Genomic DNA, 26,111 nt, shown 5'->3' with positions numbered 1-26,111 from the left:
AACTTTTATTCAGTAAAAATGTTTGTTGAGAGTGCCGTGAGTGGATTGTTTCGCGCAAAACTATGTTTGGAATTAATTTCATGCCTTACCGAATTAGACTTCTGAATTTTCATTTTTGATTCTGAAACATCTGACATACATAGCACTAAATGGGAAGGCTCGCTTTGATAAAAGTCCAACGATGCTTGGAGTTTTCGCCGCTTGTTCAGCAGATCCGTCAGCTGATTGAAACGATGACTGTGCACAGTGGTACCGGTCTAGGACAGGACGTGACAGCTCAACTAAGACTGCCCCGTTGTTTTTCAGTCAATAACCTTGTCGATGCAAAAGCCAGTGCTACCAGCATCCTTTTTAATCAAATCTTCTGAACAATTTAAAAAATCAAGGCTCATAATTTGGTAGTTTTTTGCACCCTTCATTCAATCCATGCAATAGAGTATGTTAGCTTTTTAAAAAAAATCAGGTTTATTTTCAAAACCGGCGATATTTTTTGATAAAATTGAAAAAATACCATTATTTTACTCTTAATTAAGTATTTTATAGTTATTTTAGCATTGTAGGTAAACTTGACATCGAATTTAAAAATATTTGAAACAAAAAGATCTCATGTAAAATGTTCAAACTTTGGGTGAAAACTCTAATTTATGAACTAGCAACACGGCCTGGCTAGCAACAAAGTGCCCTGTTGCAATTCAACTTAACGATGTGAAAGTAGGCCTTTGCCAAAACGACCAATGAGAAGTGGTCTTTTTTGACAGGCAATTGGTTTCATTTTTGCACTGTTACCTGACACGTCTTGTCTTAGGTACCGGTCATAGGCAAAAAATCGAAAGATAAATGAGTATTGTGGATTCAAGTCCAAACAGCTATAAAATCGTTTGGCATAATGTTACCACAATCACACTTAATACATACATGCCCTTAAAATAAGTTTTCTTCTTTATCACTTTCTTACCTTTACAAAGATCAATAATGATCTCAAGAATGTAGACACATGTATTTTTCACATGTACCTGTTGGATATCTATATTGAAGCGGTGAATAATGGAATTGTTTTCAAGTTTTTTTTTAATCCTTTAATTGCTGTATCTGTAATGATTTTTTTTTCTATTTTTATTAACGAGATTTTTAGCCCTGGGCTAGTTCATCTCGGAACCAACGGCTTTACTTCCCTTCCGAAGGAAGTCGTCACTGAATTTTTTTTTTAGTGACTATCTCGGGGATGTGATTCGATCCCAGGTCCTCGGCGTGAGAGGCGTGTGTTCTAACCACTACACCAGGTCCGTCCCCCTGTAATGAATTTTCAAATATGTTCATGTACAGAATCTAAAATTATTTGCTTATCTATAGGTCATTAGGCTGAAACTTTCAAAATAATAATATATTTATAACAGGAATCAGGAAATTTTCGAAATGATCTATGCCAACTTTGTAGAACAAATCGAACCACTGTTCGAGGGGGGAAAGGGCACAATCGCGTAGGAGCAATTAACCACCCCTCCTCCGGGCGAACGAGCGCCATCCGCGATCATTGGGAAGATACGAAAAATAGTCAACGTATTTGATATAACAAGATAGCTGTGGGTTCTTTTTCCGATTAGTCATGACCAATTATCCTCCTCCCAGTCAGTCCAGCCAGCTGAGCATCCAACCAACAGACGAACAACGCAGATCGTAATTGAGCATGGGAAGGGTTTTTTCCCCTGACATTACGACAGATGGAAAAAGTGTGCTTGTTGTTGCTTGCCTGTTTTTTTTTTTTTTTTTTTAATTTCCTTATTAGTATTATTCCAAACATTACATTCATTTCTTATATCTAGATGTTCTGTGTTATTTGACAACACTATCATCCTAATTTGGTAAAACAAATTTAAGATTTAATTAACATTTTGTTAACAACATATTACATTTCATTTGCCGTAGCAGTTCAGTTTTTTTACAGGTGAGTTGATTTCACCTGCTTATAAGAGAAAAAAAAATGTTTTTAATATACTTAACCTAACTTAACCTAAACATATAACGCATTAATCGTGGCAATAGAAGATTGTAACGATTTTTGCCTGAAATTATTAATGATTGTATTTGACATTTGCTTGCCTGTAACGTATACCACTACTCTCTGGTGGCATGTCAGTCCCATATGCAATCGAACAATCCTTGCTTTAAAATAGCAGGTTACTTGATAAACTAGCAAAATACTTTTCTGTTGTCCAAATTTCGATTACCTTACCATCCATCCCAGGTAACCAATAAGCACGCGTAGTTGTATATTTCGTCAAATTGGGCATATGGAGCTAGTATCGAACTATTTAACAACTTTTTAGCCCTGCAATAGCACTAATTCGCTGATTAAGAGCGTTAAGTGCTTGGTGATTACTTGGAAAGTTGCGTGTACCTCAGATTTGTCTTCAACGAGGATAAGTATCTTGGAAAATTCTATACTCTATAATTTTCAAAATTTCAAATTCTTTTGAAAAATACATGATTTTTTTTTTATATTCCGTTCAAAATATCCCATTCGACATTTATGATAAAATTTAAATCTACCTATTATGAAATTGTAATACGAATATTCAAGATTTTCGATAAAAAAAATGCGACGTGCATGGACGTTTGATAATAATCGTGCAAACTGATTATAATTTAAACACATAAAATAATTCGATTCAATAGATTAGCTAATGAGCTAACATAGGCCATTTTTCCCATGTAAAACAGAACCTGGATAAAAAGGCAGCAGCCAGATTGAGAATACTAACTACACACATGGAAGTTTTCAATCTTGCGAAGGAATGAATATGGATGATAAATTTTCACAGACTTCCCATTGCGTCACTGCATCGTGCCGTCAATCGCGTGTTAGGGAAAATGACTGCAAAAAAGGGCTATAGAGGGCTGATGGGTTCGTACTTTCTCACGGATGTTTGTCGTACTATAATGGAGTGCTTTGTTTCGGTACCACTCACGGCATATTCCGGGATTTATCAGATCATTCAGTGCTCATTCGAATTTCTTCGGCTAGGTCAAAAGGTGGGTGGGAAATGTTTTACGACATTCTCATCTAGCGATAAACAAATCTGATAATCAAAAGTGTATTCCACGAAGCTTGCGCATTATGTATTGATGTATGATGTATAGAATTTCTTCAGGTGATCTGACAGATATTTCATCAGGGTTTCTGGAAAAAAAAAACTAAAACCGGTCGAATCGGTTTCTATTTTTTTCTTTTTTGTCCGCTAATTTATAACTACATAGAATATTTCTCTAAACATTCGTCCAGTAATTCCACCTGAAATGATACACATACTAAACTTTAGAACCCAACTTTCTAAAATATACTCAACTTGGCTTTAAACCGTTTTCAAAATTAAGGGTTTCCGTGGAGTTATTTAAAAAGTTAGACTTCAAATTCAAATGTTGATAAGAAGATTCCTTGGAAATTTTTGCAAGAAAAAATCCTGGAATCCAAAAAACTCTGTTGTTTTTTTTTACAGAAGCTCTATCAGCAATTCCTCCATGGTTTTCATTAAAATTAGTTAAAAAATACACCAGGAATTCTAAATTTTTTTAAAAATTATGTATGCATATTCCAACACAAATTCGACTCGATGGCAGATTTCTGATGGGGTGTTAAGGAATTGTAATTAAAACTATCTTTTGCCAACAGCAAATCATTATTATCTGGTCATTATCGTTGATGTTTCCTTTCCATTCCATAGGTCTATTTCAATCCAAAACTGATAATACTTCAATACAATTCAAGTTGGAACTCCTGAACACGTAAACCGTTTTATTTCAACTGATAAATCTGTCATCCATATTAATGAAATGTGGAAGCATACTATCAGTGCATCGCACAATTGTCTTAAAAATAATACTTGTGTGCAACAGGATGATAACCTATTTTTTTTTTTGAAATTTTCAAATCTTAAAACCATGCAGAGCAACCTTGTGAATGATTTGTTATTAGTAAGGATAATTTCAACAAGCTTTATGTTGGCATATGGGAAGTATACAATTTGCCTTATAAATAAAACATCACACTAAATAACGGATTTGCAACCAACACCCTGTGACATAGTCGGAAAAAATCTAACGAAAAGTTTCCTGTATAGAGCGGAAATCGCGCATTCTATAGCATTTAATGCCCGACCACACTTAACACATGATCACTAAGCCTAGAAAGTTTGTCAAACAGAGCTCAGAAATAACATAATATTATTATTGTTTATCTAGGATCAATGTAGTGCTTAAAAACATCAATAGCTCCGAAACCATCTTAAATAAGAAAATCATTCCTATTTGCAAACATTTCACCAAAGTGATCGAACGAAATCTGAATATTTTGTCGAGAAAGAACCCCATACTTACATTATTAAATTTCTATCTAGATTTTCCTTCCAATGTTTCCAAATTTTGAGATTATTCATTTTTGGGGATATTCAGTGATTTGCAAAATAAAACCCTCAACTTATTTAAAAAACGAGATTTTTTTCATAAAAATTCCTTAAAATCGAAAACTAGATAGATTTTTTTAATGTTTTTGTCTGTGCTATGATCTAAATTAAATATACTTATTTTCCACGTTACTCGCATATTTCTCTCAATAATGTTTCATAGTTTTGTAGATGAATGTATCAGGCCCATAAAAATCGAACGAAAATGTTTGGAAACGGTTTTAATGTCTAGCAACACCAACACACAGCCCCTATCACATAATGCAGCTCACAGTCTTCCGAACAAATCAAGCATTTCAGATGACTCAAATATCGATTTTCGACGTTTCAGGGATTTGGCGCAGTTGATTGAGAAGTTAAATCTCTTAAAGCCCCACGTGTCAGTTCGATAGATAGAAAATTAACCATCCCATGAGACCCCTTATTCCAAGGTACACCCCCCATCTAAGTGGTCAATAGGCACAAAATATATAGTTTTTGAAGCAAGAAAAGTTTTTATGGAACGTTATTAAAAATGGTTCAACACTACCTCAACTTAAAAAGTTATTGCTGTTTAATTTATATATGGGATTTGGAATTGAAATTTACGGCATAGGGGTTATACTTATTTTTAGCGGATTTTGTAGCAAACTGTTGTTCAAATATCGTAATTGACTAGTGTTGAATATGGTTTCTTCAATTAAGGGCATGCATTTACTTTCCATTCACCGATATTTGCTTTATTCACTTTAATACTCTTTACAGATGTTTGCATTACCACTGGTATTTCTTTGATATTTTCAGTAATTGTAATTGAATTCATTCAAAAATAAAGATGACACAGCATTGTGTTCGTAACCTTCGTTACTTTTGTTTGCTGCAGGTAACAAAACACCTTTTTGTACAGTCTGTAAATGCCAATGATTGTTTTTACTAGTTCGTTTATTTGAGGCTCAAATGAACAGCCAATGATATGAGGAAGGCTAAAACTTCTATGATGCATAAAGTTAGCCCCTTTTATATTATGATTTCATCGTTTAACGGGTAACCAGCCGAGTGAAAGTTTGAACAACTATCGTAAAACTAAACATTGCATATACTTTGCAATTGCATTAAATGGTCAAATTGATGTGAAGTTTGCGAAAAAGTTACACGTCTTCTCGGAGAGAATCGAACTCACGTAATGTAATGTAGAGTTTTAAGGTAGCTGTTACTAAAGAACAGCTTATAATTCATAAAAGGAGAAAAAAAAAATTTTTGTCATACAAAAAGGGAAAAAATCTTACAAAATAGTCATTTTCCATATACAGTGGGATGTCGTTTTTGGCAACAAAGTCAAAATTTTCAGTTTCCAAAAACGGAATCCATTTTTTCTAATTTCAAGAAAATTATTTGGATGTTGTTACATCATCATTATGCAACCAAATGATGGCTAGACCTCGGAACGGCCCAATTCAAAGCAGACTTCCGTAGGATAGCACTATGCTGGTAGACCCTTTATATTGCTCAAATATCTTCAATGATGATTCATTAGCACTTGTGTATTTCCACAATCTTCCATAATAATCGTGGGTTGTTTCGACTGGAGTGGTGGTAGATTTCTTCGGAGTTTCAACTTTCAGTCTTATTAATAGCGCTGAATGAATTTCGATTGACGCCGACGATTCGGTCCAGGTATTGGACCATCTTCAGGGCCTGAAATTTATTGAAAATTGACACAAATATTAACACTAACAATTCAACAAAAAAAGGCATGTCACAACTCACTTGAAATATGTATCGAGTGCGTTATGTCATGTCTTGCTTAGGAGTCAGATAAAAACTGACATCTGCCTAAGAGCTTGCTAAGAATTTTGAGGATATTGCTTGGAATTTTATGATTCCGCTGCGATATTGTTAAAAAAATGTCAAGGCTGCGATGAAAATTCTCAAACGTACATAATGGCTTTCCAGACTATCTCAGCTTATTCCCCAAATGCTGCTGGAAATCTATTCAGAATTCTCTAGATTTTGCCAGAAATACTGAAAATACAACTAGAAATTTACAGTATGCCGCTAGAAATTCATAAAACGCCTTAGAAATCTTAGGAGTTTACTAGGAATCGCCAGATTTCGTACAGCATCCCCAATAACTAATTATACATTGTCCCATAGGAATATCTTCTCGCCCAGATCCTCAAGCATCAGCTGATAATTCTTAGAAACTTAGTATGGGAACGTAGCATACCGTAAATAATCTTCAGAATCCAATAAGAAATTTCCTGAACCCAGCAGGATCTCGTAAGAAACATTTTGCATATTTTGTGAGACCCGTATATACTTGATTAAAACCTTGATATTGTACACAGTATACTATAGCCTGAGCACCACTGGTATAGAATATTGGATGTTTCTTACCGTATTCGTCGCACGCTTCAATGACCTTATTGAGAACTAAGTGTAGTTTAGACTGGGTTCGCATTTGTCATAGTTGCGCTATAAACGGCGTATATAAGATGACGGTGGATTTGAATATATTTCTCTAACTGTTGTCAAACTTATGGACTATATGTGAACACTTCTGAAATTTACTTGAATACAAATTCGCTCGAAATATGCAATTTGTTTTATGAAAATCCATAAATAGAAAAGAGATACGACTTTTAGCTTGGTTTGCTTCTATTAGTGTAGCATCCCAGACAATCAACTGAAACCAAATCACATTAAATGAGAAACCTCAAAATCTGAGCCAAAATTATTTATATTTAGAGGTGGCGCAAGCGCCTTGAAGGTGAATAATCAAGTTATAAAAAATTACCTTCACTGGAGTAAACATAGCTTTGTTATTTTTCAACCAATTTTAAAACTTTAAGCACCATTATCTTCATAATTAAATGTATGGAAACTTTGTAGAACATTAAATTTGTCTAAAATCAAAACAAGTCTTAGTCAAAAATACTTTTATTCAAACTTTTCCTCATTTGACTAAAAAAAAATCATTTTTGTTTGACCATAACTTCATAAATACTCAATCGATTCCGAATCTTTTAACATGTTTGTGAAGCAAATTCAGTTGTTCTCAAACTGTTCATACATCACATTTTTCTAAAAAATGGTGTTGACTTAGTTATTCAACAAAAACTATCCAAAACCATGATTTTTTAATAAAAAAAAAATCTATTTTTTATGGATTATTTAAGTTTTTTCGCCGGAAATTACATTTTTTATATAAAACTTAAATTTATAAAGCATCTTGCCTTAATTACGAGTTGAATAGTGCATATATTTTTTAACAAATCCAAACATATTCTTGTTTCAAATTTATTTAAAAATTGTTGCAAAGCCCTTCTTAAAGGTTTAACAAATAAGAAACACCTGTTTCAGCTTTCGAGATAATATTTAACCGGCAAAATATTGGAAAAACTAAACTAAATAACTTAATCAATACATTTTTTTAGTGAAATATGATGTATGAAAGGTTTGAAAACAATTGAATTAGCTTCGAAAGCATGTAAAAAGATTTGGAATCGGTTGAGTAATCATAAAGTTATAGTCTAACAAAGTTAAAATTTTAAGTAAAATGAGGAAAAATTTGGAATAAATTACTTTTAACTCAAACTTGTTTTGATTTTAGACAAATTTGGTATTCTACAAAGTTTTTTTAAAATTTAATTTTGAAGGTATTGATGCAACAAGTTTTAAAATCTGTAGTAAAATAACGAAGTTACGTTTACTTCACTGAAGGTCATTTTTTATAACCTGAAAATTCACCTTCAAGACGCTTGCGCCACCTCTAAATGTAAATATTTTTGGCTCAAATTTTAAGGTTTCTCTTATAATGTGATTTGAATTCATTAGAGCTAACGAATTTTTAGTTTTGAGAACTTTTGAAAATTAAGCCACACCTTAACGTGCATGTATGTGATGAATAAATAGCATACAATGCGAGTGTATAAATTTTCTACCAAACTAACCTGTGATATTATGCGATTTAACTTATGATAACAAATGTTGATTTGACTTACTTTGTACGAGTGCATGGGACGAAACAAAATGTACAAATGAATTCAGAAAAAAGCGTTTTATGCGAGGAAACTCATCAATCTGACGATTTTCCACCGTGTTTTACGGGTTTGATGTAATTTGTATGAATAACTCAGTTATTACGTGAACTTTGATGCGACTTCTGGTTGTCTGGGATGTTTTTACATATGCAATGCATGTAATTCTACAATAGCAAAAACAGCCATCTGAAGAAGCAAGACGAAGTTTATGATTGAAACTCTGTGTGCGGCATAGACTTTTTGTTGCCTTTGTGTCAGTACTTGTGCTTTGTTCAAACGAGCCGTTCCAAATTTGAAGTAAAATCATGTTTGTTAAGTGTATCTCCTACCAGCAGACTCAAGTGGGCTGATCACACAGCATGAATGCCTGAGAAAAAATGTTGAAATTGAGAGTTGAGATGCTCATAGAGATCAATAACTTCATGGAACATTGCGAACATACGTCCATCTCAAATTAAATAAGCGCGTATGGGAGCCCTAGCAGTTGATGCGATTTACGGAAATTTCGATGAAAATTTAGCTCTGGAATGTGATAAGTGTGGAGCTGGCCTGCTTTTCAAATGACAAGAATAACAAACATAATGACATTTACACAAAAAGAAAACGAACAAACAAATATATGGTATTCAAAAATGTTGCCAAAAACGGTTTGTTGCTAAAATCGGGGGATGCCAAAAATGGAGCATGCCAAAATCGGAATGCCACTGTAATTACATATCGTGTGCTGAACTGTACATTAATTTGATGGATTTTTCACAAGTAAGTATTTCTTGCAAAGCATAGTACCTGATGACGAAATACATTTTTCTGGAAAACTGATTTTTCTGTTGAATGACTTACTAGGGAATGGTTCATTCTGGAAAATGTTTTTCTACCAAATGATCATTTCCGGCATATGGATTATGGAAAACGACTGTCTGGCGAATGTCATACAGACATCTTTGAAAAATGCTCAAGTGAAATACCTGGAAGATATATTTGCAGTGATGGATTTTAAAGTAATTTTAAAAAAAAATTCTGGAGGAACTCTTTATGTATCGAACACCATGGAAGAATATTTGAAGGAATTTTAAAAGTGGTAGAAATTTTAAAAACTGGAGGAATTCTGAAGGGATTCGTGAAATATTCAAGAAAGAATTCATGAATAAATATTTGTTGAGATAGTTATTTTTATAACGATCCAAGAACAAACCACTGAAGATGTTTTTTTTAAAGCCGAGTGATCATCAAACAAACCACAGAGACTGTCCGGCAGTAATCTTTGGGAAGCTTTGCTATATATGAGTGATTCACTAGAGAAAACTCTTAAACCTGGACGAAAAAAATCATTCTGACTATGTGTTATACCTTGTTTGGTCTCTGCAACCATTGTTCCTATTTTTCGTCAACTTCACATATAATCATTGGTAGACAGCTGTCTGTCTGCCAATGAACCTTATTCTTTTAGCTACAATTGTGAGAAGACCATCAACTAACTAACTTAAACACCACAAAAGAAAAAAGAAGGAATAGTAAGCCGAAACCGTTTTACTTAAACAAAATTAAAGAAAATCTGGAAAAAGAGTTAAACATGTTGGTCATCTTGTGTTTCATAAAACTTATTTGTTTGATAGTTAAGGTAAAAATATCTCGGGATCCAAAGATCCAAATATTCAACTATAAATCTAAAAGCTGTTAGGTATTTCACAAGATAACCTAAGGGAAAATTCAAATATGACGTCCATCACTTTTCGGAATTTCAGGACCCCCTTTTCACGGGTCTTTTCGTTTTGGAAATTTGCTCAACTTCCCGGAGTAGTGCCTCCAACACGGATCTACACATTAAAAAATGGTCATATGGGAAACAAGTGGAAGTGCGCATAAGAACACTAAGCTGAGAAGCAGAAAAACACGATGTAATACATCTGAATTCCTGAAACAATCCCTTTATGATTCAATGGTGGATTTTCAAACAGAAAAATAATGATGATAGTCGTGTAAGGATTACTAATATTTTTTAAGGTTTCTGTACGATATTTTGAAAGACTTTTTCAAATGGAAATACCCAGAGCAATCCAATGAATGTTCTTAAAACCTTTTCCGAAGAAACGTGTAGAATTAACATCTGAAAATGGCTAATGGTTCAATGAACGAATTAATGGAAAAATATTTAGAAGATTTTTAAAGGAATTCTTGGATTAAAACTAACGATTCGTTTGAACAATAGCATGCTCATGCCTTCAAGTTTTAGGCGGGTTCAATCAAAAAAATAAACAATAGGTAAAAAATATTCTTTAAGGAGGAGGTCAAGAGCGTAGCTCATAAAACCCAACCACAAATTTGCGCCATCCAAGATTTCAGCTCACTATATATTTATTGACAGGGGCCTTATTTAGCTTAGTGGGTAGAGTCCGCAGCTTCGAAGCAAAGTCATGCTCAAGGTGTCTGAGGTCGATTCTCGGTCGGTCCAGGATCTTTTCGTAATGGAAATTTCCTTGATTTTCCCTGGGCATAAAGTATCATCGTTCCTGAGACACGTTATACGAATAAGAAAATGGTCAGTCGGCAAAAAAAGTTCTCAGTTAATAATTGTGGAAGTGCTCATAAGAACACTAAGCTGAGAAGCAGGTTCTGTCCCAGTGGGGACGTAATGCCAAGAAGTAGGAATATTTTTATTGAATCTAATCTGCATTGCTACAACAACAACAAAGCCATGTAAAGGTAACTTCTAATTGCCATACTCGTCGTTTGTTAAGTATATTCATCAGCCAGTACACCGGCACACTATAAAAGATGTAACAACCGGTCTTTGTAAACATGTAACAGCCAGAGTGTGACTTCACAAGAAACGGCTTGTCGCCATCGCTGTGGCTGATCGCACCGGTTATCGCATAAACACGATGTCACCTGAGAATATGGTCGTGGAGCAGCGAAGAAAAATTCCATAAGCGGATGTGCCATCCGAATGAATGGGCTCATTTACGCTGAGCATCACGTCCATATTAGAATAATGTTATCAATCTTCACGTTGTACGATACCGGGTGATCGATGGTAGGTTGTCTCAGTAAGAAACTGTTTACCGCCCAGGAAACCGATTAATGATCGAACAGCAAAATATTTGCCATTGGGTGAATGCAAAAACATTCCAGCACTGAAGGTGTTTGTCCAGTAGGGTGGCTAGGGCTAGTAGCGACTAAATGTCTTGCCCTGGGTGGCCCATAATATTTAAACTACAAAAATCTTTAATTACGCAAATGCTTACAGGTTGATTTATTCATACAAAAATGGGCCACCTTAGTGCTCAGACTTGCAGTTGATGAAGTTTTCATAGTCCAGACGTTCGACGATAATCTTGTTTTTGCATTTAGTCGTGAATGTCACTTGGTGCACGAATGAATCGTTTCCCTCGAACCATAGATAAACAGACGAGATGCTTGTTCATCATTCATTTAATAACTAGTTAGTCAAAAATTTAAGGCGACAAACTTAAAATCCGGCAGGCTATCGCATTTCTTCTTTGATGATAAAATTGTCCCGTTATTTTCTTGTAGATTTAACTGAACAATTAATTATTGAGAAATTATTTACATATAGCTACTGTACGCCTATTTGTCTCAAGTTCACACGCGGATTCTCCGAACATAATCGAAAAGGCATTGCGCCACTGTATAAAACGAGACGTTGAGAGTTGGCCTAATGGAAGATCGCTATCAACCCATCAGCAATGAATAGATTCCATGTGAATGATTTGAGAGAGAGAACGGTTCGTGACGATTAACGATGCACAGTGGCACATCGCTGGTCAAAACTATGTCTTCATGACCGATTGAAGATTAATGGGATTCAATTTGATTATAGCTATTTAATTTATAGTATATAAAGTTGTTATTTGTGACAAAAATGTTTGTTTTTTTTGCAATCTTTCTTTTAATTTCGATTAATTTTTGAAACGATGGCGATTTTACGTGAAGTTTTTCGGAAAAAAATTAGTCTCTCATTATTGAGCAGCAAATGATCCATAATTTCAGACGTACAATACTTATTTTTGCATATAGATGTAATAATTTTATTTATATATTTCATTATAATTTAGCTGTGTTATCGTTAAAATATGTATCCTTTTTCATAAATCGTTCAAAATTTAACTGAAATTACCAAGAGCAAGTTGATTTTTTTTATCTCTAGTTAGGGTTTATGTACAATTTTTTGCATTACGATCTAATTTTGTGTAATAATATTACAGTCTTTTTACTTAATTGAATTGTTCAGTTTTCATTTTTGTCACAAATAACAACTCGAATAACCTAAACTGGACAAAATGCATCATAAAATCGAGTTTCCAATTTGTTCAAAGTTAATACATTACCATTTTCAATCGATTTGGGACGCATTACAGGTTTTGTCCAAGCATTGCATGAAAACGCGCCATCGTGCAACGTCCATTTGGACGCGTGCTGAGCAGGGCAGGGTTGCGCCGGAAACGAAATCATTAGCTCGTTAGGTTGCGTCACTGGATCAGATGCCGGGATGAGATTTAAATAGATTATGCCGGTTTCGCACTTTGCTTGCAGCATGGTGCATTTGCTCGGGAGCAACAATGTAGGGAGGTGTAATTGATCGGTAATTAGTGCGATGAGAAATGGTGCACATTCTTGGGTGGGGTTCGAGTAGATAGAAATAGAAAGGCGTGTGAGGCATTGTAAAAGAAAAAAAAATAAATGAACTTTCATGAGTTTGAGCTTGTGATTGGCCGCCCGTGGCTGCTACTCCAGTATCACCAGATCAGCTGCACAAGGAACCAATCGGATGAATGCTTGGGATTAACAGACACCCTCAGTTTATAGGTGCGTGCTAGTGGTCTTCTATTTTTAGGCAACAATGGCGCCTGGCCCGTCTGAATGCTGACCAATGAGCTGGCCCACAGTAGACCGGATAAACCCTTGCATCTACGCCAGTTTATGCGGGAAAGTATAGGAGTAAGGTAACTGTTTTATGGTAAGGAGGCTTGCTTTTGGTTAGCAACTTGTGGGCTTCGTAGCCGGTTAGTGTCACCACTAGGCATTTAGCCACATCGTGCTATGTTGCATGCTAGGCCGTTGTCTAGTGTGGTGTTTCCTTCAAAGGGTAGATTTCCCACTGGAAGCATTAACGTGTCTTTAAACAAATCTTGCCTATATACCAGGCGTGAGGAAAGGCGTGATATAATGATGGAATTATGGGAGCGTAGGAAAACGATTCCTTGTCCGTCTATGATTCTAGCGATTGCTATGAACGAATGGTTTAACCCTCTAACACCCAAATTTTTATTTTCAATCTAAATATCATTTTTCGTTATCTAAAATCGTTCTAAACACGTTTTGGGCAATAATTTATTTTTATTCGCAAATTTGTGAATTTTGATTTTTATAATTTTTATTTTTGAGCATCCCTATCCTTTTTCATTTTTTTAAAGCTTTTTTTGGTTACTGATTTTTGACAATAATCAAAATTTAAGTTTTCACGATACTTTTAAAAATATTGAATTTTAATTTTTTTTCTGGAATTATTTTTATCGTGTAATTTACGAAAAAACAGCTCTTTAATGAATGTTCGGGATAAATATAGGAAAAGTATGACAACACTTACTGCCGAAAAGGAGGATTTAAAAAGAGTAGCGGTGAATTTTGATACCAAGATTACACAGCCGTTGGCTAAGAAATTTCGAAAATATGGAGTAGAGTAGAGGACAAGGGCAATGCAGTGGTTATTTTGGATAAAGATGATTATGATAATCAATTGAACGAAAAAATAACCACTGGTCCCTATAGGCATTTTAGAGTCGATCCACTTCCCACAATGGTGAGACATGTAGAAAAAACTTTAAAAGAATGTAAGCCAGTTCTTGGAGATAACACTAGCCGCCTCAAAGTTTCTAATCCAGTTCTACCAAGAATTAAAGGATTGCCAAAAATTCACAAACCTGGCAATGAAATGAGAGAAATTATATTAGCAGAAGGGTCTCCTACACACAAACTTGCAAAGTGGCTGGTTAAGGAATTCCAATCCATGCCCAAACCCTTTGAAAGCCGTTCAGTTAACAATACTCAGGAGTTTACAAGCCAACTTCAGGCTTCTGGGTATATTCAAGATGACGAAATAATGGTTTCTTTTGATGTTAAAGCATTATTTCCTAGTGTGCCAGTTAAACAAGCCATAAACCTTTTGGAAGAATGGCTACTTAACCAACACAATGAGTCAAATTGGAAAAACAAAGTTCGGTATCACATCAAATTAACCCGACTTTGTATGGAAGAGAACTATTTTAGCTTCCGTGGTAATTTTTATAAACAGACAAAAGGTGCACCTATGGGTAAACGATTGTCTCCGTTTTTGAGCGAGTTGTTTATGGCCAATTTTGAAAGCATTTTGAAAAAGAAAGATTTATTACCACAGCGGTGGTGGAGATATGTAGATGATGTGTTTAGCATTATCAAAAAGGATTATTTGCCAAAAATTTTAGAGGCAATTAACAGTATCCACAAAGATATAAAATTTACTCATGAAGAGGAAAAGGATAATAAACTACCCTTTTTGGATTTGCTAATTACTAGGGAATCGTCTCACTTTGAATTTGAAATTTACCGGAAACCAACTAATACTATGCGAGTTATTCCGAGTACTTCCAACCACACTTATCAACATAAAATGGCGGCTTTTCATCATATGATACATAGAATGCAAACCCTTCCTTTTAGTGAAACTGGAAAATCAAAAGAACTGGATTATATTTTTGAGACGGCTAGGCTTAACGGATATAGGAATAGTACAATACAAGCAGTAGTTGATAAGTGGGCAAGGGATAAATATATGAAAAGTATGACAACACTTACTGCTAAAAAAGAGGATTTAAAAAGAGTAGCGGTGAATTTTGATGCCAAGATTACACAGCCTTTGGCTAAGAAATTTCGAAAATATGGAGTAGATTTGGTTTTCAGCAGTAGGAGTAGTCAGCATAAATCTAGATTAGGATCAACAGAGGATAAAATTAATAAACTGAATAGAGCAGGAGTATATAAAATTACATGCCCCCATTGTAATAAAATCTATATAGGACAAACAAAACGAACTCTAGAAATAAGATTCAAAGAACATATTGCTAAGGTAAAAAAGCGGGCAAGGAATTAGAAAAGGGATTAGCGTATGATTTTAAATCAAAAGTGGCTGAACATGTTTTCCAGGATGGACATCAAATGACAAGCGATAACATAGACATCGTACGAAGCGTATCTTCATCTTGGAAACTAGACGTCGCTGAAAGTTTAGAAATTTACAAACAAAAGCCTTCACTACTTCTTAATAGGGATCAAGGAAACGGACAGTCAAGGCTGTTTAAGTTTGTACCTAAGAAATGTAAACGAGCTTGAATACATAGGTAGATAGTTAGGGATTTGTATAGTTATTATTATCCCCCCTTTTCAATTTTTGACCAAGACATGACAGGTATACTCCTGTTAAAAAAATTTTCCTGGGTGGATTGATTGTGTAGGTACTTATCTGGTGTTTGAGGTAGAGAGATGCGACGATTTCTTCAGTGGATACGAGTAACTGACACTGAAGAAGACTGCAAGTGGTAGTCGAAATACGCGTATCTCTCAAAGATAATCATTTAGGAGCGGAATTAAAAGGTTAAGTTTCTCTATCGGAAAAACAGGTTTGAAATTATTTTGATGCCACCAAGCTTTTCTTCTGTGATAGATTGATCGTAGAAAAATATAGAAGATTCGATTTTTTTATATAACACGTTAAATGAACCCCAGGCATTTGAAGGTTATATAAGAATACAATTTTTCAAACAATTTTCAAAAATGAAAAAAAGTTTCAAAAGACATAAAAAACTTTACTTATATGAATGTTTTGAGCCAAGGTTAAAGCCAAAAATAAAATCATTTTGATTTTCGAGCTACGAAAAAATACAAAAACTTCAAAGTGTACCCCGTCTGAAGGCGGGGTTGGGTATTAGAGGGTTAAGTGTGATAGAGTAAGAGTGAAAGATATAACTACAAAGTACAAGGAAAGAGACGAACCCATGAGCTTCTGTTTAAGAAGAAGAAGCCGTATCCATTAAACCACCAACCCACACGTTGCTTTCTGCGATCGAATGGTTTGACGTGGATTATTGACAGATAGTAGAAAAATTAGTGCAGGCGGTCATGCTGCAGCAAAAGACCAAAATAGATACTCTAGAATCGAGAGAAGAATCGCCGAAAGGACATAGAAACTGAGTTCTAAAAAAAAAACACAAGCTCTGAACTGAGAAATGGTCGTTTGTTCATCTTATAGTTAAAAATGTAGCAAAACAACTGTTTCTGTGACATTATTACTATTATTGAAGATTAGCAGCAAACCCCAGTTTTTACACCGTAAATGCTTCTCTTATTGGCTTTAGTTGATGGAAACCCCCACTGATTGTTAGACCGAAATAACAAATGTTTCTTCCTTTCTCCTATTATCTTGTCCCGCATTCTGGCTTCGCATCACTAAGATGAATTTAACATGAGTGATTAAATAGTTGAAAAGTGCATTTTTTTTTTTCAATATTTTGAGATAGAAAACAATAAATATGGATGAAATCCAGAATGCAGCTTTTTTTCGTATGTTTATTTATTACATCGACTTTTCTAGGTGTGTTTTCACATAACATATTCTTATTTCCATAAAAATTTGTAGCTACATCACTTTCAAATGTTGCAAATGAAAAGTAATATCACATTTTCGACGCATTTGATGTTCATCTGAAATGACGTGATATTACGCATTATTTTTTGCTATGTAAGCTGAAGTTCGTACGGGCCAGAGTACGTTAGACCGAATGGGTCATTACAGTGGCGCAACCAAGGGGAGGTTTTGTTGTTGTTCACAATAACATTTTCTCAAAGTTTGCAGAAGCGCGCATGCACAAGTTTCATCAAACAAAAACAAATTGAGTCAAGGGTCAAAGGCCACCCTATTCAACTTTTTTCTAAGAATTACGAATAATTTCTCTGAAGACATTGTACGTCTAAAATCGACGAGAACAGAGAAAAAAAAACAACTTTTTCCTGCTAAACTATCGTTTCGGACTATTGTGGCACAGCAATAATACGTATTAAACAATAGATTCTATTGATGAATAGCTTCTAAAAAAGTATTTAAATGAATCTTTGTTAGATACTTGGATTGTTTGAGATGATTTTTGAAGACTTTAAATGAAATCCCTGACGAAATCCTGTAAAACCCTTTATGATTTCTTGATTATGTTCCTATGAAGTAGGTCTTCATTCGCAAAATTTATGATGTACCGTTTTGATTCATATTACGGACAGCTTCAAATTCCGGACACTCTACTTTGTATGGGAAACATTTCACACGAAATGTTTCATTTTTTGCCGTTCAAAAGCTCTCAATTTCAAGGCTCGTTTTAGTAAGCTTTTTCCATAAATATATTTGAAAATTTATACTGCCCAACTACCATAGATGGCTCATTAGTCGTTGGACGATTTCAATTGATGATTTGTCTTTTCTATTTATGATTTTCATAAGCTGTCCGGAATTCGAATCAAAGTGTCCGGAATATGAGGCAAAAGTAAGAAGGCGTCCGGAATAAGAATCCTGAAAAGGCCATACATTTTGATTTATTCAAAATTATTTAAGTTGCGGAAGCGTATTCTTTATCCACCATTCGAAAGTTAAGGGCTTCCGACGCTCGATAACGCTAAGGAATCATACAGAATGATTTATTTTGTATGCTCTATGCTGGGTTATACTTCACTGAGGCCTTAAGTGTCCGTAATATGAATCAAAACGGTATTGCTAGCAAGATTTTAGGTGACTTCTTGTTTTGATTGATTCCTGATGATATCCTTGGTGGATGCTTGTGGATATTCCTGAATAATTCCTGGACAAATCTGCGACGGATTGCTAGAAAAAACTTTGACGAATATCTAAAAATATCCCTTGTTAGTTGTAAGAGAATTTTTCAGGAATTTCTGGCGAATTTATAGCATAATTATTAGATGACCAACGAATCCCAGAAAAGATAAAAGTAACTACAGCATCTTCAACCGGATATTACATAAATTCATATCACTAAGATTTGATACACTGACTGTACTGCCCATAACTGCATATTTGTAACATTCGACAAAAGAAGGCATTGAGTAAATGGGATACCAAGTTTGTAGTTTTTTTTTTGGAATTTTCTAGAACAATCTAACAGAGTTTAGTAAGATGATCGAAAGTATTTTTCATTTGATGACTCTCCCCGGTATTAACTCGAAATTGTCAAAAATGTCGAATGTGACAAATATGCAGTTATGGGCAGTGTACCTACGGGGCAAATCATTTACGGTATTTTAACGTGATTGTTGATGGATTCTGCAACATTTCCGAAAAGTTTTTGTGGTAGTTCTATGACGAGATGCTAGTTGGATTCCTGGTGAAATTTTTGGCAAGTTACTATTGCGATTCTTAGTCGATTTCTCTTGTGACTTTTAACGACGAATCGTTACGTGATCCTTAACAATTCGTCGAGAAGCAGCTTCTAATTTTCTGTCTCACAGACAATATTGAATGAAATATGTTTCAACATATCTAGCATCCAAAACCAGGACAAAAGAAATAATTTGACCTGTAAAACTGATTATAAACAACTGGTATTATGCCCAGTTGCGCGATTCAAAATTAAAAAATGCTCGAAAGTCCAATCTTCCATATCTTTCTTACCATTCTTACTAAAAAATAGTGTTCTGTAAAATTGTAAGCTTTCTAGGTGGTGATTTGAAAGGTGGCCCAAATACGATGTAGAGAAATTTTGAAAAATGTTCCAAACATGTTAGTACTATAATGTAAGTACAAACTTATCATCCCATAGTGAAAACTCATTCTTCAAACCTTAATTAAGGATGTTGCTGAAGAAAAAAAAATCCTTTTGAGCTAATTTTGAGATTTTTGTAGACGTTTGCAGAGGTTTTTACTATTTTTACTTACACTACAGTACTAAGATGTTTGAAACATTATTCAAAATTTCCAAAATTTAGTAATTTCCATATAAACCTACATCGTCTTTGGACTACCCAAATCACCTCCTAGAAAGCTGAAAACTTCACTGAACACTATTTTTGTGGTGTGGATGGTAAGAAAGATATGGGAGATTGGATTTGCAAGTATTTTTAAATTTTGAATCGCCCTATATATTATAATGCCCAGTTTAATACTTATTACTTGCTCAAAATAACAAACTCACAAGAATATAGCACACATTTGTTTATATTTGATTAATTATGAAAATTTATGAACATTATTCAAGGATTATTTTAGAAATTCCTCCGTGGATTTCTAAAAAAAAATTTTCAGATACTTCTAAAGTATTTTTTCTGGGGATTCTTTCTGGAATTGCTACAATAATTCCTGCAAAGATTCTTGCAGAAATACCTCCAGGTTTTCCCAAAGCAATATGTCTTAGGTATTCTAGATTTCTCTTCGGGATTTTCTCTTGGAATGTCTCCAGGGGATTTTTAATGGAAAATCACCAGGAATGCTTAAAATAATACTTTAAAAATGTCTTCAGCAATACCTTCAAGAAACACCAATATGGATTTCTTTAGTAATACCTCCTAGGATCCTTCCTAGAGTACCTTTAAGAATCTGTCCTGGAATACCCACTAGGGTCTTTTTTTCGGAACTACGTGCAAAGAATTCTTTCAAGTATATTCACAAAGATTCTTCCAGAAAAAAAAAACAAGCTTTTCTTGTAGGATGCTTACTGGAGCTCATTATTGATTTTTTTCAGGAATTTTTATCATAATATTTACAGAGTTTTCCAGGAATACTTCTTGAGTTTCAATCAATAATTTACCTAGAAACATCTTCAAGATTTTCTCCGTGAGCTTCCTTAGGAGATCCAGAAAATCTGTCATGAATTCTTCCAAGATTTCTTAAATGAATTTCTTCAGGAATTTTTATGGTTGCTTCTTTAATAACTTTTCCAAGAGTTCTTCCGAGGAGCCTTACAGACGTTCCTTCAGGAATACCTTCAAAGATTTTTCTAAATTCTATCGAAATACTTCCAAAATTTCTCCAATAGTATATCAAGGCAATCCTACAGTAATACTTCGGAAAATCCTCAGGGTTTTTCTATTGGTATTGCAGTGATACGTCTAGAAATTTGTTCAGGAATTCTTCTAGGAATTATTCCAGGAGTTTCTCTACGAATTTTTCCAAAAGTACCAGCAAGGGATTCCTCCAGTGACTTCTGTACTGATTCCCTGAAGAGTCCCTTCAGAGTTTCGAGCAGGAGCTCCTCATGAGTTTTTCACAGGATTTAACCAATGTCTCGTCAATTGAGTTTAGCAAGAATTCTTCCAGGAATTTCACCGGGGATTGCTCTAGTTTTTTTTTTGTAAAGATTTCTCTAAAAAACTGCTCTGAGGATTTTTTTCAGGATTTCCTGCAAAGATTACTTCATGAATTTCTTCAACAGCTCTAGAAAGAAAAAAATCATTTAAGATATTTTTTAATTCTACGAAAATAAACTGATGAAATATTTTCAGGAATTTGTGAACGAATATCTAGGAAAATCCATGATGGATTTTTTGGAAGAACTCATAAAGGATTTAAGGATTTAAGAATTCTTGTAGCAATCCAAAGAATTTATGAGACTCGTTCCTGGTGGAAAAGAAAAATTCTAAGGAGAAAATATCATAGGAATTCCAGATACACGTGAGGAAATTTTTCTTGAAGAATTATTTTCAAAATTGCAATGAAAAAAATAAAAAAAATCGGAAGGAATTTCTGATATTCAAAACCCAAACATTTCTGTAAAAAAATCCTTGTAAGAATTATAACTACTGAGCAATTTCTCTATTGCTGAAGAATTCTCTTTTGATCTTTTAAACATCAGGGAGGTTCGAAATTCAAAAAAGTATAAAAAACCAACCTCCCATACCTTCATCACCATCCTTACGGTAAAAATAGTGTTCTGTAAAATTTTCAGCTTTCTCGGTGATGATTTAAACGTGGTCCAAAGACAATGAAGGCTTATATGAAAATTAATACAGAGAAGTTTTGAAATAGGTTTCTAACCCGTTGGAAGTGTAATGTAAGTTCAAAGTGATCATCGTGAAAACTAATTCTTGGAAGCCTAAAAAGGAAGTTGTTGAAGAAAGCAATTCAATTCGACGAATGGGACAAGAGATGTTCATGAATTTGTTTGTCATTCTTTTGCTCCATATGGTAATTTATACCCGCAAACTACTGCAAAAAAAATCAAAACAAATTTAGCTCAAAAAGGATTTGATTCTTCAACAATTTCCTTAATTGAGGTTTGAAATTCTCCAAAAAAAGCTTAATAAATTTCCATTTTTTTAATATCAGGTTAGTTTGTCGTATGTACAATAAGTTCAAAAATAATATTTGTTCTCGAATGTCAATTTTGATTTCGATCACGCTTTGAAATAGATTGTATACAAAAAATTGAAAAATTTCATGACATTTTCGAGTAATGAATTTGCGTACAAATAATACGCATAAGAGTGCCTAGATCATCAAGCTGCATATAGAATGTCAAACTTATGCTAGAAGACCATAAAGTGGAATAACGAGGATAAAGCTGGACATGGTTTTGAACGCTTGATTTTTTGATCATAAAGCAGAAGCGAAAGACATTAAACCGTCAACTTAAAAACTCTGTATTATCTCAAGAAAATTATTCAGTTTTCAATTGAATAGCACAGATGTTCGGTATTGAAGGAATTCTCCGTGTGTAACGACTTGTTTCTAACCCAAATCTTCACAGATCAATGAACAACTGTTACTTGAATTACTTAAGGTGAAACAGTTTGGAATCAACTTCTAAGATTGCACTAACAATTTAAAGGCACAAATCTCGCGAAGAAAGCATCCCACAACAGTGCACTTTTTATTTTGGCTTTGTGCACTAGCAGAAAGCTTAAAATAAGAAGATCAGGAACGTTTGCCAACTATTTCTCCAGTTTTGTGCCTTTGAAAACGGTCATCTTTGGATTCCGTGATGTTTCACCTTAAATGCCTTACCTTGTGATCCTGTAATTATTCTATGAAGATTCACAAGCTAAGCAAGGTGAACTACATTTATTTCAAACTTGTCATCAAATGCACTCAGAAAAATGTTTGTTATTTTGATCTACCAGCATCGCTCTGCTTCCATCATTAATGATGCCTTATCATCTATCTTTTCAGGTTTCCGGTCCAGTCATCCCTTGTACACTAACCAGCGTCCGGTTTCAGAGCCGAAAACAAATCCCGGCCAAATCTGTTCTGTTGAATCAGATCAATGTGCTTGTGCCCCCTGGGAGGGAACTAGAATTCTCGCCCTAGAATCTACCACTCACTGGCACAACGTATAGCCAAATCTCCAAATGCAGCAAACTACCACCAGAAGGCATCAGCCCAGCACCGATAGCATTGCAAACTATGTGATAATTATCACCAGCGTCGTCGCGTCTGTGATACCGCGATAAACGCGCCAAGCATTTCGTGGTTAGCCTACCTGTAACATTTTGTTTTAAGTGACTACTGGTGTTTTGTGTGTAATTAGAGAAACAAAGCTTCTTACAACTAGCCGCAACCGGCGAACGAAGTACAAACAGCAGACATCTGCTACCGTTTGCTGCTGTTTGTACTGACGAGAACGTGTGTTTTTTGGAGAATACATCTGTAACCGAAAAAAATCTGTTGAGTTGTTAACTGCGTGAAATTAGGTTGCTAAAAGTCACCATCATGAAACTAGGGAAACATGTCGACTGGCTGCAGATACGAGCCCTGCTCCGGAAGGACTACCTCGTCCGGATACGACAGCCGGTGAGTACAAATGGTTCTGGATGTACTGGTAAACGTTTACTGCCGCTAATAATTGCTTGGATGACCTCCAAAAGGTTACATACTCTAGCAACCATATGTAGATTGAAGAAAAAGCGCGGAAAGTTGACGTTAAAACCTGCTCGCAGAAAGATAAGAAGCTACATATTAAAAAATATTGTCGAGTAATGCCGCACTGATTGATCGGTCTGGTTCTTGCTGTGAGAACGGGGACAAGGGTGCTATCAGCAAATTATTACGCTTAGTTGCTAATGGATCGCGATTACGCTGAACACTGATCACTTGGAACCTGTATGCTTCGTTTGAAGCTACATCCCGAGGATTTTCATGATCATGTTTAATGTTAAAAAGCTCAAAAAAAATAAACTTTAGCAGCCTTACTTCATAGTGAAACGTTAAATATTTTGCAATTTTCGTTCCTTTCTCCTTGATCATTCATTATTTAATTAGTTAACATCTAAACAGATAACACTGAATTAACAATTTCACGCCACAATACTCGGTTCGTGGCCGCATCTCTCCATTCTCGGTTCTGTCCTACGCCCGCCAAATTGATACGCACTTGATCGCCCACCTTGCTCGCTGCGCTCCACGCTTTCTTGTACCAACCGGATTCGATACGAACACCATCTTTGCAGGGTTGCTGTCCGGAATTCTTGCAACATGCCCTGCGCATCGTATTCTTCTAGCTTTGGCCATGGTACATTTGGTGCGGACGTGAATCTTTTTTGACCGCAGATTCTTCTGGAGGCCATAGTAGGCCCGACTTCCACTGATGATTCGCCTCCGTATTTCACGGCTAACGTTATTGTCAGCCGTTAGCAAGGATCCAAGGTAGACGAACTCGTCGACCACCTCGAACGTATCTCCGCCTATCGTAACACTGCTACCCAGGCGAGCCCTGTCGCGCTCAGCCCCACCAGCTAGCATGTACTTTGTCTTGGTCGCATTCACCACCATTCCAACTTTTGCTGCCTCGCGTTTCAGGCGGGTGTACAGGTCTGCCACCTTTTCAAATTTTCGGCCCACAATGTCCATATCATCCGCGAAGCAAACAAATTGACTAGATCTCGTAAAAATCGTACCCCGGCTCTCCACATACCACCTTCTAGCGCAATATTGAACTACAGGTACGAAAGTCCATCAACTGGAGTGTTCGCCTGAAACCTTCAAGAAATTTTGCATTCGTCGAAGTGCTACTTCCACCTTTCGATCACCTCACGCTCGTCCGTCAAAATGCTCCCTTTCTTATCCCTGTACATCTCAGCTCGCGGCACTAAGCCGTTGCGGGATGCGATGAGCTTCTGATAGAACTAACGTGTTTCTTGAGACCGGCACAGCTGTTCCATCTCCTCGCACTCCGTCTCCTCCAGGCGGCGTCTTTTCTCCCGAAAGAGGCGGGTCTGCTGTTGCCGTTTCCGTCTATAACGTTCCACGTTCTGCCGGGTCCGCCCGCGCAGCGTTCTTCTCCTCCAGAATCTGCCTACATTCCTCGTCGAACCAATCGTTCCGTCGACTCCATCCCACGTACCCGACGTTGCTCTCAGCTGCATTGTTGATGGATGCTTCACTGTTCTCCAGCAGTCCTCAAGAGAGGCTGAAACTAGACGGGTTCGGGTTTGAAAATTTGAAATTTTACGGGTTCGGGTTCGGGTCGGGTTTGAAGGCTACAAAATTATCGGGTACGGTTTCGTGAGAATTGTAAACAGAGTAGCAACCTGAAAGCTTACCTATGCACCAGAAACGATGAATTTACCATATTTTCGAGCTCGGGTTTTTCTTACAAAAAAAATTTCGGATTTCGGGTCGAGTTCGGGTTTAAACAGCGAAATAATTTCGGGTTCTGGTCGGGTCCGGGTTTGCCTTTCAATTATTTTCCCGGGTTCGGGTCGGGTCCGGGTTTAAAGAAATAAAATAAGTCGAGTACGGGTCGGGTTCGGGTTTGAAAAATGTGAAACCCGACCATCTCTAGTACCAATGGTACGCCATGCCCAGCCATTTACCGTGCCTTCTCCTTGATAATGCTTTTGATTAAAGAATCTAAAATAATTGGATACACCGTAACGCTCAAACCTAGCTCTTTCTTTCCTGAAACATTACGTAATTCGGGACAACACCATCTATAAGGCTATTCTAAATTCTGCATGTATTGTGTATTTCTTTCACTACTGGATTGCAAATAGCGGCTTCATGAGTGCGAAAATGCGAATAAAAGTGCGAGACTGCATTTAATCATGTTGGTGTCTTCAGACACGATTTGATGCAATCCGGCACTTTTATCAGTATTTCCGCAGTATATCAGTATATCAGTATATCGCACCCCCACTTGCTGAGCAGCTCCAAATTCTGCTTTTCAACATCAGGGAGGTTGATGATAACTTCATCCAAATATTTATACAAGCGTAAAGCTGTGTGGTCCAATAGCGGCTGCAACTTGATCTCAACACAGGTATCTGTAACCAAAAATTCCTCTTCTGGTGGATAGCAATTCCGTTTAGCGTTTTTCAAAAGTGAATAGCAAGGATATATATTCTTGTTAGCAGAATAAATAATATTGTACTGCTTTTTGGAAAGATTGGCTTTGACGAATATAGCAAGAGCCTGTTCTACCGAATGTTTCTGCACAACATTGATGCAATCCGGCACTTTTATCAGTATTTCCGCAGTATATCAGTATATCAGTATATCGCACCCCCACTTGCTGAGCAGCTCCAAATTCTGCTTTTCAACATCAGGGAGGTTGATGATAACTTCATCCAAATATTTATACAAGCGTAAAGC

General features: G+C 35.7%; 1 protein-coding gene across 2 annotated transcripts in view; it reads left to right on the top strand.

Annotated features, from left to right (window-relative positions):
- Nucleotides 1–26,111, top strand: part of LOC5565734 (ATP-binding cassette sub-family A member 13) — a 101,019-nt gene that overhangs the window by 63,871 nt on the left and 11,037 nt on the right. For both annotated transcript variants that reach the window (XM_021853662.1, XM_021853661.1), the window contains exon 2: nucleotides 22,692–23,312. In XM_021853662.1, coding sequence (XP_021709354.1) covers nucleotides 23,232–23,312 — 81 coding nt within the window. In that variant the 5' untranslated portion in view covers nucleotides 22,692–23,231. The remainder of the gene's footprint in view (nucleotides 1–22,691; nucleotides 23,313–26,111) is intronic.

Source organism: Aedes aegypti, chromosome 3 (genome assembly GCF_002204515.2).
Source record: "Aedes aegypti strain LVP_AGWG chromosome 3, AaegL5.0 Primary Assembly, whole genome shotgun sequence".
Classification (NCBI taxonomy): domain Eukaryota; kingdom Metazoa; phylum Arthropoda; class Insecta; order Diptera; family Culicidae; genus Aedes; species Aedes aegypti.
This window is presented reverse-complemented; position numbering and strand designations above follow the sequence as displayed.